Raw genomic sequence first — 15,099 nt, 5'->3', positions numbered from 1 at the left:
TCCATTTGTGGAACTGCTCCAAAAGGGTTGTCACATTTTAAATTGACACCTTGACTTCAATGTACACATGCCTGTAGATTTTCCTGAGTGCTTGAAGTAATAGCTCCAAACCCACAGAACATTATGTGCAGCGTTGGTCTCCCACTGAGGCCCATAAAAACACCTTAATTTAGCCTCACAATGCTGTGACTGACTATGTACCTGAACTGCACAAACAGAAGATTCCCACTGTGATTTCTTTGAGCTAAACCTGTGAAGAGGGCAAATATGACCAGTGCAATACCACAGATTTTGCTTCAGTAAGAATCTAGGGCTTGGTCCACAAGAAATAAGCTTCTTGAACCCATTCTGCTACTAAGGGCTTTCACAGTGCAGTACACTGCTCTTGCTTCACTGACCCTGGCAGAGCAGAAGCATTGCACCATTAGAACAGTCATAATACCATATTTATACTCCTGAAATATTAACTTAAAGCTTTGTTGCAAACTCCAGGCTACAAATACTGCTACATAAAAAGCTCTGAATTTTACTTGGAAGATCTCAGGTGAGAAAGGGAAAGGAAAGGAATTAGATAAAGCCTTTCACTGTTCACAAGTTCAGTGTAACATTGAAATACAACAGTTCTGCACTTCTTGTCATCTTTATCATTTTTTGTATGCCAGAAACACCCTCTTTGTGCATCTGTGCATCCTCTTTAGTGCATAATTGTTTGCTGAAGAGACTCTCTTTAGATCTATATAACTGGCTTAGAGAGATCTACTGGGACAACCGAGGTGACTTGGAACCAAAACCTGTCAAAGCATCAAACACAGAATATGTCTACACAAAAACTGTTCTTCGATACTGTTCTGCAGAGATGCAAGGGCTAGCTTTAAATTAGGTTTCCTACATAATGGCAGTAATTTAGTCGCATGAACTTCAAGCTTGGCAAGGGCCAGATTATAATTCTGTGAAAAGTAACTTTAAAGAGTACCTTTAATTTTGGTTTGGTAAATTTTAGGTATGTCAACTGCACTATGCAGTCACTTATTTGACTATGGGGAATATACAACTTAAGTAAATTGGAATTATTGTTGGAATTAACAATTCCAAAATATGTTAAAAAATTATTAGGAAACACTAACTCTCTTCTTGGAATGGCATTTTAAGAGTTGACTTTAAATGCTGCCACTGCATCACCATAAAGAAAAACTGGAGAAGACTAGGTTTTATGTACATTGGTACCCACTGTACTGGTGGATAGTCTCAGTTGTTCTTAACCTCTCTTATATCACTGCTAAAGAACATTCCGCATTTTCCCTAAACCTAAATGAGACCTATATGGCAAAAAATCTCAAAATGAAAGTAGTTTATGTAAACATTCAACAGTACAATGTCTGAATGAACACAAAGGTTCCTAACAAGAATTCAATGTCTTTCAAGAGAAACACATTTTCATACTGTAACTTACATTTAGACAGAAACTTTTCTGCCTCAGATTCTAATAGACCAATCAACTGAAGATATTTCTAAAGTAATGTGAACTTAGGAAAGAAAAATATGTGACTTTAGGGACAGGGAAGCATGGAAATAGTTCTGTTAGCTGAAAATTCATGCCATTTATTTATTTTGTTTAAACTGAAATCTTCTCTTACCATCGTGATTGGGATTTCCCAAAGTCCATGGCTCATCTGAGTCAAAATGAGTGTCTCCCCCAATTCCTGGCCCAGGGAAATATGCATGAGCCAAAAATCCTCCCTCCCCATCAAAGGGAGAACTGTCTCCATGAAAACCCGATGCAAAAATGATTGTAATATCCACGTCCCTCTTGCCATTTTCTAATTCAATGTAAGGAACTTCTTCAAATGTTAGAGGAGTTACATTCTGCCACACATCGAAGGCACGGCGAATGGCTTTACGAGTTTCAGCATCACCTACTTTTGGAGTGACGTTCTTTATGCTGAAAGAAACAGAGAAATGTTAAATAGATTAAATTTGACAGAGTGGTAAGTGACACTGCTTACATCCATTTTCCCCTAATTGTTAAAAGCATTGTGCTTTTAACAAAACATGCCAGTCTGGCATTATATCTTTTAAGAAGAGTATTTTTAAACACGCTGGTGTGAAATTATTGTGTCAATCTGTGTAGCCCTTTATGCTAGAACTTATTATATGTTAGCTAGGTTAGTCTCAGCAGTACAAAAATCTTATTTTTAGAAAATTAAAAATATTTTAAAATGAAAAATTCTTAACAGTGGGATAACCAGATTAATCAACCACTGACTGTTTACCTCCTGGACCACAATTAGAACCCATCACAGCTAAAGAACAGCATGTCATTTCTCATCAAAAGAAAAATGTTTCTAGTTAAATGAAATTTTAACTTCTTAGTAAGTCCATTAACAATAGCAGAGCTCCATACTGTGACCACCAACCAGTATTCACAAAGCCTTAAAAACAGTTCTTGTTGCATTTGTAACTGGATAGATAATTCCTTACCAGAAACAAAGCTTTTTTATTTCAATACAGGCTAAGATGTCCTTTTATCCTTTAGATGACCTGATTACTTCTATAAATCTTGCATAAAACTGTAGAATTCATCAGAGAAATCATTTAATAGATGACAATTACATGCTAATTCAGAAATATATACTTAAACAGAAATTTCAGTCTCCACTACTACTTCAGCTGACACACATAAAAGGCAAAAAACCATCAGAATTACAGTTGAGTTCAGAGTCATAGTTACTAGTAAACTATAGTAGAATGATCTTTAAAAAAAACTTCTTTATTTATTTTTATTGAATTCAAGAAAAGAATGGCAATAATCAATTTCAGACCTATCCAATTTCCTCTATCATTTTTACTCAATTCATATGGCCAGCAAAAAAGTCTGTTAGGTTTGTGTCTGTTCTGAAACTGCTGCAATCAGATGCCTTTTGATCATTTGACATGTGCTTGACTGAACATCCAGAACAAACTTCAGAAATTACATAGTTCAAGAGTATATGTAAGTTTACACAGCATGGCGTGTTAATGGAGAACAAAAATATTTTCATGAATAAACCTGGAATGATTGATTTGTTTGGTGTATTAAATTTGATTATATGGTATTGTAAGTTTATATAAATGGAAATAAATCCTTCAGGTCTAATTTTATAGATTTGACTTCACATATATAATATTTTGTTCATAGGTTCATGCAGAAAACATAAAGTTACCTATTTTGACTTCCACTCAAAAATATTCTTGTATTGAGTCCAATAATGCTAGTCTAACCAAAGCATTTTTTCTTTTTAGCTAGTATGTATGTTCCAAAGAGATATCAAGACAGATTAGAAGATAGTATACTGTAGAGAATCCACTGTTTCCCTTGATCTTTTGTTCCAAAGATGATTTAACCAGTAATTACATACTTGTGCCTATTCTCTTATTTGTGTGGCTTGTAACATTGGTTCTTGTTCTGCCTTTCTCTTTCACATGAGCTTTAAGAACATTTTTCCCCCCAAAAAAAGACATTTAAAAGACATTTCTGCACTGCAAATTCATTACCTTTTTGTTGTCTCTTTGAAATTAAAAGTTTGAACTCTTTAAATCTCTTATTATAAGACATTTTCTCCAGTCTACTAAATATTTTCTGTGATTTTTATTGAACTCGCCCCAATTTTGCAATGTTCTTTTAAAACTGACCGTGTCAGAACTACAAAGCACTGCTGTACTGATCTCGCTGTCAGAAAAAGTCCTCTGATATGTAGGCGTAGCTTTACCCTATACGATGTAAATGTCATGTGATTCAAATTGCTTTGTATGATGTCCTTTCTTCATAGTTATTTACTCATCAGTAATTTTATGATCAGTGTTATGTTGATTTTCAGGTGACTAAAAAAATATTGGATGTGCGGGACCAACTATCAGTCTCTGCAGATACCCTCTCTGAAAGCTCCCTCCATTGTGAATTACTTTTTGGAGATGTTTTAGTTAGCAATTTCATAAACTACTCAAGCTGTGCCCCTTGAGAATGTACAGTATTTTACAACCAGAGTGTCATGTGGCACTAAATCAAAACACCTCACAAAGGCACACTTACACTGCCACTACCAAAAACTTGACAACAATTAACCTTTGCTATGCTAAGAATACCACTTACAAAGCTGATGAATTTTCTCTTAGTCAATCCTGCAGTGTGCTCTCTAAAGCGTGTAAATCGTCTCAAGCACAGCTCACTGAAGTATTAGAGCCTCTATTATTTGCTATGTATAATGAACACAGCAAATGAATTAACAGGCTTTTATAGAAAATAGAATATGTCTAGCAAAACTGATATTTTGATGTAGGAAAAGTTCATCTGAAAGATACAGTTGTTTTTTTTTTTTTAATTGTTTTTTAATTAGGAATCTTAGTAATGGGTCAAAGTCACACTTTAGGGTTATGTAAACAGAGCAAAAGGATGGTCTTATGCTGTTATATGTGATATGAGTAAATGGATAAAAACAGATTGGAATTTTGTATTGGTGGTAAATTGATTAATTACTTGGTCTAAAAGGGTTTGACTCACGTTTTAAACCTTATCACTTTACATTTTCTGCTTTTTCAGTGTACAGAATTAAGATTTAGCCATTGATTATAAATGAAAAATTGAGCCATTGTGCTAGTTTCACACACATTAACTAGGGGTGATTACCTATGATGGAAGACCTTTTCCAAGGGATTCAGCTATTGCATTACTTTTGAAATAGCATCCTACATCTCAAGATTCATTGTCAAGATGAAAGATTTTTCAAAGCGTACACTCTGTATTAAAACAAGACAGATTTCTGGCTTCCAAAACAACCTTCTGGAGAGGGTGAGATTATACTGAAAAACGTAGCTTCTAAAAGAGATTAAATAAATGAGTAGTTATTCCAATATAAGAGTATTTCTAGAAAATGATTGTCCATTTTATGTGTTTAACACAAGCCATGTTCAATCCTAAAAGGACAATTTCCAATACTGTGTGTAACACGAATGTTGAAATTGTCTAGCTGGGAACTTTACTTAGAATAATTCACCAATGTAGACATATGAAATCCAAGTTATTTTACATTTCTTTCATGGTGTTGATCATATAACCTCCAAAGGGGAAATACAATAAGAAGATCAATCCATACAGACAATGTATCAACTACCAGAGATTCTAGGACTCATCTCTTAAAAGTGTTCAGTTTAGATACATCACTGCAATAGCAAATAAAGCCTTATATAAACTCTTTTCCTATTACATTTGGCTCTACAACTTAAAGCTAGCAGTCACCTGAAATAGTGGTAACTGCCACTGGTAACAAAAAAAAGAGGAACTGGGTATCTTACACTCAACACATTCCAGATAATGGAGCTCAAATAAAAATAAATGGAGGACACACGAACTCAGAACCACTCCTATTGCAAGGTGGCAGCATAGCAAGACAAAGGCCATCACAATAAGAAAACAATATTTCCTAAGTATTACTTTCCTAACCTCCATGTCTAGTGATCATTTCACAGAAAAGATGTTCAATAAAGAGAAAGATCCAATGCTAACCTTGACCAGATCGGCAGTGCAACCTTATAAAGAGGCTGAAGACCATACTCACAATTCCTTCCAAAGGGAAAGTATTTTAGTAAGTAAAAGATGATCTATAAGATGAAACATCTACTTTGATGTCTTTTTTTTACAAACTACTAAACTGAGTGATGCTTTGTATAGATTTTGAAAGCTGTTATTCTTAGACGACTACAACCATGTATCAATTGAATACAGTATTTTGTGGTTATTATTGCTGTTTGATGCAAACATGGTTTTCAACCTGATACTTGCTTTAGGCTTTTAAATCCATGTCTTGCACAAGAAGAATAAGATTTCACTAGTGATATGCACTTTTTACACTGATTTACTATTTCTGCAGGTGCCCGAAGAGTCTTGTTTTGGAGACTGTTATTCTGAAATTCTGAGACTTACTGATTTTAGAAAAGCTTTGGGTTTTCCTCCCCCTCCCCTTTCTTCCCCAAAATAACCTCAAAAAAATTATCCATGTTTCAGTGACACATTTTTGGCTGCAACAACTTCTGGAGCCTTGCAAGGCTGTCAAGATACACCTTACTTGGCTATGTAAAATCAGTCATCTGAAATTTAAATACAGTACATTAAGTAGCACATATTTGCCATTAAATGTCACTATTTCCTTTTTTTCTTCCTGAGCAGTCATTAGAACAGCTTGTTATATTTTTCACGTAAATTGCTACAATTCTGTATATAAAATCAACCCTCTGACCCAAGCTAGACCCAAGAGGCAATTCAGCAAGGGCCAGACAAAACTTGAAATGCATAAAGCTTATTATTACTGCTTACCTTAGCAGTAATGGCCTCCACAAGAGCTGTAATAACTCAGTGACAGACTTCTTCATGACCTGTAGACTTTGATACTTCTATTCTCCACTGCATGTAATAAATACTGTTTTTAAATTGGTTCTATGCTCATTTGTGCATTAAATCCAGAGTATAAGGTTAACAATATTTTACTATCCTCTTGTACTGATTAGACTGGATATTAATGAGTGCTTTTAGAATAATTAGGTAATTATAATGATGCAAGATGATCTGGGTTGTTTTTTTTTTTTTGGAACATAAATATATCAATTAAATATAAATGGGGAAAATATTTCTACAATGCTATTTCTCTCAAACATTCCAAGATTTCCTTGGAGCAAAGTCACAAATTGACAACCCCATTCCAAAGAAAGAAAGAAAGGATTCGGAAGATAAAAGAACAGGAAATTCAACTGAATAGGTAAAAAGATGCAGTCAGTAATCTAATTGAAGTAAGCCAATTATAGATCTGTATTTGATATGAAACAGTTCAGATAAAATGAATAATAATTAAGATAACTTGGATAACTTGTTGAAACTACCTTCTTATTGCCATTGCTGCAAATCAAACCTAAACTGAACCAAAGATTTTCTTTTTTTTTTTTTTTTTAATCCCACTGTTACTTTTATTGAGATTATAGATTACCTCTGGTCAAAGGCATATTTTATTTTGTGCCATCATTTCGCTAGAGATAGATATACTTTCTATCAAGTTGCTTCCTTAATCTCTCACTCATGTGAGTTTTCTTAGCTTCAATTTCTCTCCAGTCTCACTTTGCTAACTCTTTGTAACTATAAACTGAGAATGTTTCTCATGTAAAATGTGATCTTGGTTCATATAGCTCCTGCTGATTAAACCCAAGTCAGAACTATTGCTTTTGATTTTCTTTTCTTGTTCTGTCACCACATTAAAAGTCAACCTAATGCTGCCATGTTGGAAAGAATTTATAATTCTCTTGCCTCTTTGATTTCATGGATAATATTCTCCCCATAATTCATTAAAAGGAGATGAAAAGTGACAAAGATGAGATTTCCAAGATACAAAACCAAGATTAGCAAAATACGTGACAAACAAATGCTTTTATAAGAAAGATGTTCTAAATAATCCCATGTCACAATTTACTACAATTTAAAATTAATAAAATACAACATAAACATTTACAATTATAGCATACTGATATTCAAATATTTAATTATTTCAAGATTGCTGAAGTAGGTATTAAAGAAATGAGAACGGATATTCTACAATATTCAAATTTTATATGAAAAAACTGACACTAAAAATACATATAGTGAAGAGCTTTTTTTTGTTAATTACGCTGTAGAAAAGCATAACTGATTGGCTTAATTGATGGTTACATAGGAATCCTCTCTCACAATTACAGTTATCTAGACTTTTTTCATTGCATAAATTTTAGGATCACCACAGTGTAATTTAATCTCCTTTTATTAGGTATATTTGACATGTTCTCCCCCCTTCCATTCAGAAGTTAGAAATGCTAAGGTATATAACACTGGTAACATAGTTCTTTAAGAAAAGGGCAAGCATTACCTTTATTAAGTTGGACTTTGGGAGAGCACCAAGCTTTAACAGAGGGATAAATATGCTTAAAGCAACACTCAGGAACTGAAGTATTCCATTTTATTCAGATTCTTAAGCATTGCCTATAATGGCACTAAGAGATGTCAGGTACATAGATGCTGGAAACTTTCCTGTGTATCATCAGGTTGACTAGAATTGCATTTTTTACTGTATTTCTGAGTAAAAGCTCGTAGGAGATGCATGCAGTTATAATGACAAAAGAATGTTTAATAGAGCCTTAATTAGCATCTAATTCTGCACCCATGATTACTACAAAAAGCTAACGCTTAATGTCAGGAATCATAGCATCCCTGTCCCATTAGTCCTTAAGGGTTGAAACCCTATGGTAGCCTAACAGTTTATGAGAACTTTATTGTAGAAAACAAGTAGTCTCTCTAGCACAAATTACTATTTTTCTAGATCTGCAACTGTAAATCATCAGAGTTCCAGCAAAACGTGTAAGTAGGAATGCTAAGAACTCATGGGTGAGTCATTTTGAAAATATCTGTTTTCAGAAAACCCTGAAAACTTCTTCACCATGCCACTCAGAATGCTTTCCACATCTGAAGGTATCACTTCTCGATATAAATCTGCATGCATTTTCTATACTACTGCGTGCTCTGTGATACAGAGGAGCTAAGAACTTCAAAATTTGTTACTGACTTAAAATGGTAGAGTAGGATTCTAGAGCATATAGTTAGGTATTTCCACTGTCTTAAGGCCTTGTAGGCCTCATATGTACGTAGAGAAAAAATTGTATCAAAGTGCAGCCCAATCCTGTAAATGTTTCTGGCATGTTTCAAAATATATTAGTCAGGTACAACTGAATTAAAACATAGAATATTGCTAGCGTATTGAAGAAAAAGACATACAAACATTTATGTTCTATTTTTACAAAGCTGATTGCTTCATTGATTCACATTGTTGCTCCTTCTTTAAAGTACTGGATGATTTACTTCCCTAGCAAAAGAGAAGGTGATCGTTTTTTGAGAGAGACTCATAAGTGTCTTTGTAAACACCCCCTTAAAAAAAAAAAAAAAACCAACAACACAAAAATCCCTTAATGGGTTTTATAGATTTCTTCTCTGACTCTATATAAAGCTCAGAGATTGTTATATGTAACCTGTTAGGGTCTAAAACACTAAGACCATACCATTAAGATCTTTGTAGTTTGTTCTGTAATGGGGCTATAATTTTCATATACTCTAGATGTTCTCCTTCACTCCTATACTCTTCTGGCTAGTAAAAAGGTTCAAATAATCACTTTCCGTTTCTCTCTTTGTAAGAGTCATGTTAGTATATAACATAAGAACTAATAATGTTTACAAGGAATACCAGCATGAACTATACCTGGCAGAAAAGATACAGTAAGTAATATTGCTGTGTAACTTAATTAGAAAGAGAAATTCTAACAAACACCCTATTCACCAGTTCAAATAAGCAGAAAAGTGCATTCCCTGAGGGAGAGAAAGTATAATTAATGCAGCACAATGCCCATTCCATGCTGATGTTCCCAGTACTGGAAATCTGCATTTTGATACTGTCTGCACACATATTGTTTTCTAAGAGCAATTATCACCCAAGTCCAAATTGTAATATGTGGCCAAAAAGGACATAATTAATGTAAATTATAATAGTAAATCACTTCTTTGAAACTCCATCTTGAAATTTTGGGGAACTCTTGAAAAATTACAAATTGAAAATATGGAAATACAGAAAATATGTTATGTCACATGTGTATCTGTTTCAATCCTCTTACCCATGATTACAGGGACAATCTAAGAGGAAATATATTCTGAACAACATTAGGTGCCAGGAGCAATTCTTGGGGTAAAAATAAGTGACAGAGAGAAAATGCTAGAGTAAATATATAAGCAGACACAGTTTAAAATGCATTTATATGTGATCTCGATTCTATTTTTCCATTAATAATGTCTTGATGTTTTGCCTGAAGTGATAATTATTTCATTTAAATAGAGCATGTGAGGATATACTCTAAGACCAAGTAGCCAGGCAGACAGCAAGTGGTAAATGTAGCTTTTGGTCTCTTTCAAAGAGCTCCTCTTCAGCACTGGAACTGCATCTATTTGACAGTGATGTATACGAAGAAGAACTCCACATCTGTGGATTTCAGAGAGTTCAACAGAGTTTATACATTTACAGTATTATATTAAATATCTTATTGAAATAAGCAACAAAGAAGCAAATTTGAAAAGCTTGCCTTAGTCTACTCCAATCAAAATCCTTGGGGAAAAAAAAAAAATCACCAAATATTTTAGGAAAACCCATTAACTGCTGTTAAGGTCCATGTTCTGCTCATCTGTTGGTCTCTTTTTAACATAATGGGTATGTCCAAAGAATACTTTTTTTTGCTATTACCCTTCCTGTTCAGAAAAGCTGGTGAGTGCAGTCCTATGATAACTGATGGATGGCGTCTTTTTTATTGTTTATTCTGTGTTTCTGTTCTGTTGGGGGGGAGGGGGAGCTTGGTTTTGGGGGTGTTTTTTGTGGGGTTTCGGTTTTGTTTTCCAGAAAAGTGGAAGAGGTAGCAGGCATTGAAATGAGGGAGAAATCACTCTTTCTTTGGAGGAAAGGAAGCTTGCTTAGTGGGCACACTTCAGACTACAAGGTTTGACTGGCCAGGAAGACACAGAATGCACCTGGAAGCCTGCAGGTTATAAAGAGACTGAGAAGTGGCACCGAGAAAAATGGAGCAGACAAGTGATGCTAGAGATACGATCAAAAGTTTAGGGAACAAAGCAACTTAATGTGTCATTCAGTTAACTGGTATTAAGCCTGTAAGTAGGGAATTGCTGGGAAGAACAGAGCAGGTGAGGAGAAATGTGTAAAGAATTGTATTTCTTTTTTTGTTGTCCTTATTTGCTTTGAGTTGTTTTTTCAGAAAGATTAATATTGAGGGGTTTTTTTATTCTAATAAAATTTAGGTTTTCTACTTGAAATGTCTTTTGGTCTGTAATTCACTATACAAAATATTATAGGCTTGTTCACTTCAAAGCTCTGGTTTACTGGACGTCTTGTCAAAGTGGGAAAGTGAACATTTTACAAGAGGGAAAGCAGGAGGTAAAGAATTGCTATAAATTCTTCAAAGTGAGAAAGATTACTAGATAGTTGCCACATAGTTTAATACCTGGCACCCTCATTTGTTATTATGATTAATGCCTTGGGTGACAGTACAGAAGATACACAAGCGGTAGGATTTAGACTGTTGTAAAAAATCCTGTAATGAAATAGGGAATCAGACTCTGTAAAAATCAGAGCAATAGAAAAACACATATTTGTAGGTGACCATGCATGCCTTGTTGTATGTGTGCACACACATTACATCTGAATTTCAAAATGCAGATAAATGTAAAGTGCTGTAGGTGGGCATTCTTATTCTAACTAACTATGCATTACATTTACATTAACAATAAAGGATTCCAGCCAATGCAACATACTAATCTCAAGGCAGTCAGTTCTCTATTACTTGAAGTTGTGTAAAGTCTTAAAATAGAATTCTCCAATTCAGACATAAGGCATAGTATTGACACAGAGTTACTAATAAAATTATCTCTTCGCTGTGGTATGAAGAACAGTCTATATGACCATTAGAGCTTATGAACTTAAAATTTAATACTTATATGGGTTCATGAATAATGGCACCAGTCAATGAATTTGAAAACTATTTTATCCCTCAGAACTTACCCTTGTTAGATATTACAGGAATCCCAATGAGGCTGTGTCAATTTTCAAACAGGCTGTATTGGAATCCTTGGTTTGCTGACAAATTATGGATTTTATATTATATACATGACACTTTCTTTGGTTGACAGAGCTCTAGCAAGTACACAGTTTGCATCTAATTTTCCCTGCAAAGATCAGTTTTGACAATAGGCAACATACTGTGTAAGCTACATGCCAGACTCAAGAATTATACAGATGTACACCCCCGCACATACTCCTATGCCCATCATCATGTAGGCAGGAAATGGTTGGGTCAGTGACTCACCAAATTATAATCAAATGCATTTGTACTTAGAACAGACCTGTAGGCACCCACATTTTGCAGAGTCTGACTCCTTTCAATAACCTATTTTACATACTTAAATTAGAGATCTGAGTTTCATTACAGCACTCCTAGTTTCAGAGCAATGTTCCCTGAGAAGTTGCCGAGAGGGTTGACAGGTAAGATTCAGGACACATTGGGTGTTAAATCAATGATGAAAGCTTCAGAGAATTTATCGGTTACTAAATGCATGCAATTTTAATCCAAGAAAATAATTTGGTTCTTATGTAGCACATACATACTTACCCAAGAAGTATCCAAATCAGCATTTTTATATCACATATTAATAATAAACTTCTCAAAATATTGAAAAATATTTCAGAAATTGATATTTACTTTAAATTAAAAGTCAGCACTACTAGTGACATTTATATATCTATATCAATATCTTTGGTACCTGTAAGTGATATGTTTGTGTTGCCATTTCTGTCCTGTTAACGCATAGCGTTTCCGACGAATGTTAAATTTGGAGCTACCTCTTGTTTGGTCAGGCACACCACATCGAGGCTTCTTCATCCAGCTGCAAGAAACAGCACCACACAGTTAAAGCAACGTGAAAGAAAAATCATAACCACGGCACCCAACTAATAAAAACATCATATTTTTTTGAAGTTACGGTATTATCAACTTTGTGTCTATATGCAACAATGACTAACAAAAGGAACAGTTATCTTGTTACCAGATGTACAGTTTGTGAAACTTCATTGCATCCCATGACATTCAGAAACCAATTTCTTTGCTGTTATTTTTCTTAGTTTTCTTTTGTTACAACCTCTGAACAAAGACTTCACAACTGGACAAGTCTTTCACAGTCAATAATTTATTCTGATTCATTCAAGGTAATTATGATCTGTATTACTAGCTTGCTTGCTGAAGATGAAGTTAAAGTATATACACAAAGATTTAGTCAAATCACTAGTTCCTACATTATTTTTTGTATTCTGTGATCCTTCTCTTTTGTCTCATTGTCAGGATACTTAAACAAACCTCAAGTTCTTCTAATCAAAGAGCCCAGCCAACTGCCAGATTTTTTTTTTTTAATTCAAGATACTGAAACTGCTAACTTTATGATACTATTAAGTTCTTCTATGTTACTCTCTTTCCACACAATGAAGAGTATCTCATTGCAGCTGTAAGGTCCTAGTGGAGATATTTAACTCAAGAATTCTGCTTAAGAATATTTAATGCTCTGCACAAAATCAAGTTGAAAAGGTCTAAATCACAAACAACAAAAATGACCATTGCAGCAGCACCAGGCTTTCCACAGAAGTGCTCGATTTTTACAGTGGCCTTCAATATTTCAATGTTTTCCAATATATCAAAAACTTCAAATTTGTCAGCATTCCAAACATGTCAAAATTAGGACATTTAATTCAAAAGCATGAGTTCAACAGCAGTATCATTGAACTGTTTCTCACTTGTAGTGTAAGGGTTATTTAGTTTGAGTAAAAGTGAACAAAACTCAGCTGAAGTTATTATTTTATATGAACTGAATAGCTGTCAAACAATTTACCATCAGAAAGATAGTAAGATTAAAGACATTCACCGCATAAGTAACAGACAAATCTTCTCTGTTACTTTTCCGGTTCATTTGACTTTATTTCTATCATGCTAAATAATTACTGACGTAAAAGCTATAGTTTTATAGAATCATAGAATCATAGAATCATTTGGAAAAGAAAAGATCTCTAAAGATCATCAAGTCCAACCGTTAACCCAACACCACCATGCCCACTAAACCATGTCCCTAAGCGGCACATCTACACGTCTTTTAAATACTTCCAGGGAAGGCGACTCCACCACTTCCCTGGGCAGCCTGTTCCAAGGCCTGACCACTCTTTCAGTAAAGAAGTTTTTCCTAATGTCCAATCTAAACCTCCCTTGGCGCAACTTGAGGCCATTTCCTTTCGTCCTATCACTGGTTACTTGGGAGAAGAGACCAACCCCCACCTCGCTACAACCTTCTTTCAGGTAGTTGTAGAGCGCGATGAGGTCTCCCCTCAGCCTCCTCTTCTCCAGGCTAAACAACCCCAGTTCCCTCAGACGCTCCTCATAAGACTTGTTCTCTAGACCCTTCACCAGCTTCATTGCCCTTCTCTGGACACGCTCCAGCACCTCAATGTCCAGCACCTCAATGTCCAAATTTCCAATGGTATTTACCCCAAGAGTAGTCATACCCTATATTCAGGCTTGCATGAATGAATTTCTGACCATTAAACTGGCATTTAAGCATTGTTTCATAAATAAATATACACACAGTAGCTCTATGTATATATGACTGGATGATAGAAAAGTCATTTGAAATGTCATCTCAGAACGTAGACTCCTTTTAAAACATACACAAATAACAAAAACTCAAAAAAACAACCGCCAAGCATCTTTCACCTTTTCCAAAAGATATTCTTAGTTCAATATATGCAAAAATGAAGAAAATAATCTTGTTTTGTCCAGAAGAAAACATGGAATATTTGCAGTACAAAGGAGCAGTGTGTGTGTGTGTGTGTACAAAAAACTACACAATCTAGAGAAATAATTGATTTTTCAGTTCTGTACTCAAGGAATGAGATGTGCATTTTAAATTTTACACCTACTAATACAAGACAAACCATATTGCATACTGAATAAATTTTTAGAGATGGGCTAATCCAGTCAAAATCAGCCACGCTCATTTTCATAAATCCGTGTAAAGAAGTTTAAAAGTACAGCCAGACTTACAACACTTCATATATGCTATAGCTATGGATATATAGCAAACTATTGTTTAAATGCATAAGTAGGAGTTAAGTTCACTGGCCTATGTGAAAAAAGAAAATTTTAGTGATAGTACCAAGATGGCACTGCACCCCACTTGCACTGATAAAGACTGTAGAAGTGCCTGCAGAAACATTGATGGGTGACACATCCATCGAGTAGTACTGGTGGGGAAGCCATAACTTATGAATTGGACTGCCTGAACTGAAGACACTGAGTTCATAGTTACCTCTTTCAAATAAGAAACACAGAATGATTTACTCTAATTTCTGGTCAGAATAATTATAAAGTATGTGTGGCACATAAAACAGTTGACTATTATTTGTATTTGCAAGGAAG

The 15,099-nt window shown here is 34.7% G+C and overlaps 1 protein-coding gene across 1 annotated transcript in view; it reads right to left on the bottom strand.

Moving 5' to 3' along the window:
• Positions 1-1,338: 1,338 nt before the first annotated feature.
• The window catches only part of LOC104082601 (matrix metalloproteinase-16-like), a 19,687-nt gene continuing 5,926 nt past the window's right edge, over positions 1,339-15,099 (bottom strand). The window contains exons 2-3 of the mRNA XM_009585796.1: positions 12,407-12,529; positions 1,339-1,939 (exon numbers count right to left, since the gene is read on the bottom strand). Coding sequence (XP_009584091.1) covers positions 1,600-1,939; positions 12,407-12,529 — 463 coding nt within the window. The 3' untranslated portion in view covers positions 1,339-1,599. The remainder of the gene's footprint in view (positions 1,940-12,406; positions 12,530-15,099) is intronic.

This window comes from Fulmarus glacialis, unplaced genomic scaffold (assembly GCF_000690835.1).
Source record: "Fulmarus glacialis isolate BGI_N327 unplaced genomic scaffold, ASM69083v1 scaffold38969, whole genome shotgun sequence".
Classification (NCBI taxonomy): domain Eukaryota; kingdom Metazoa; phylum Chordata; class Aves; order Procellariiformes; family Procellariidae; genus Fulmarus; species Fulmarus glacialis.
This window is presented reverse-complemented; position numbering and strand designations above follow the sequence as displayed.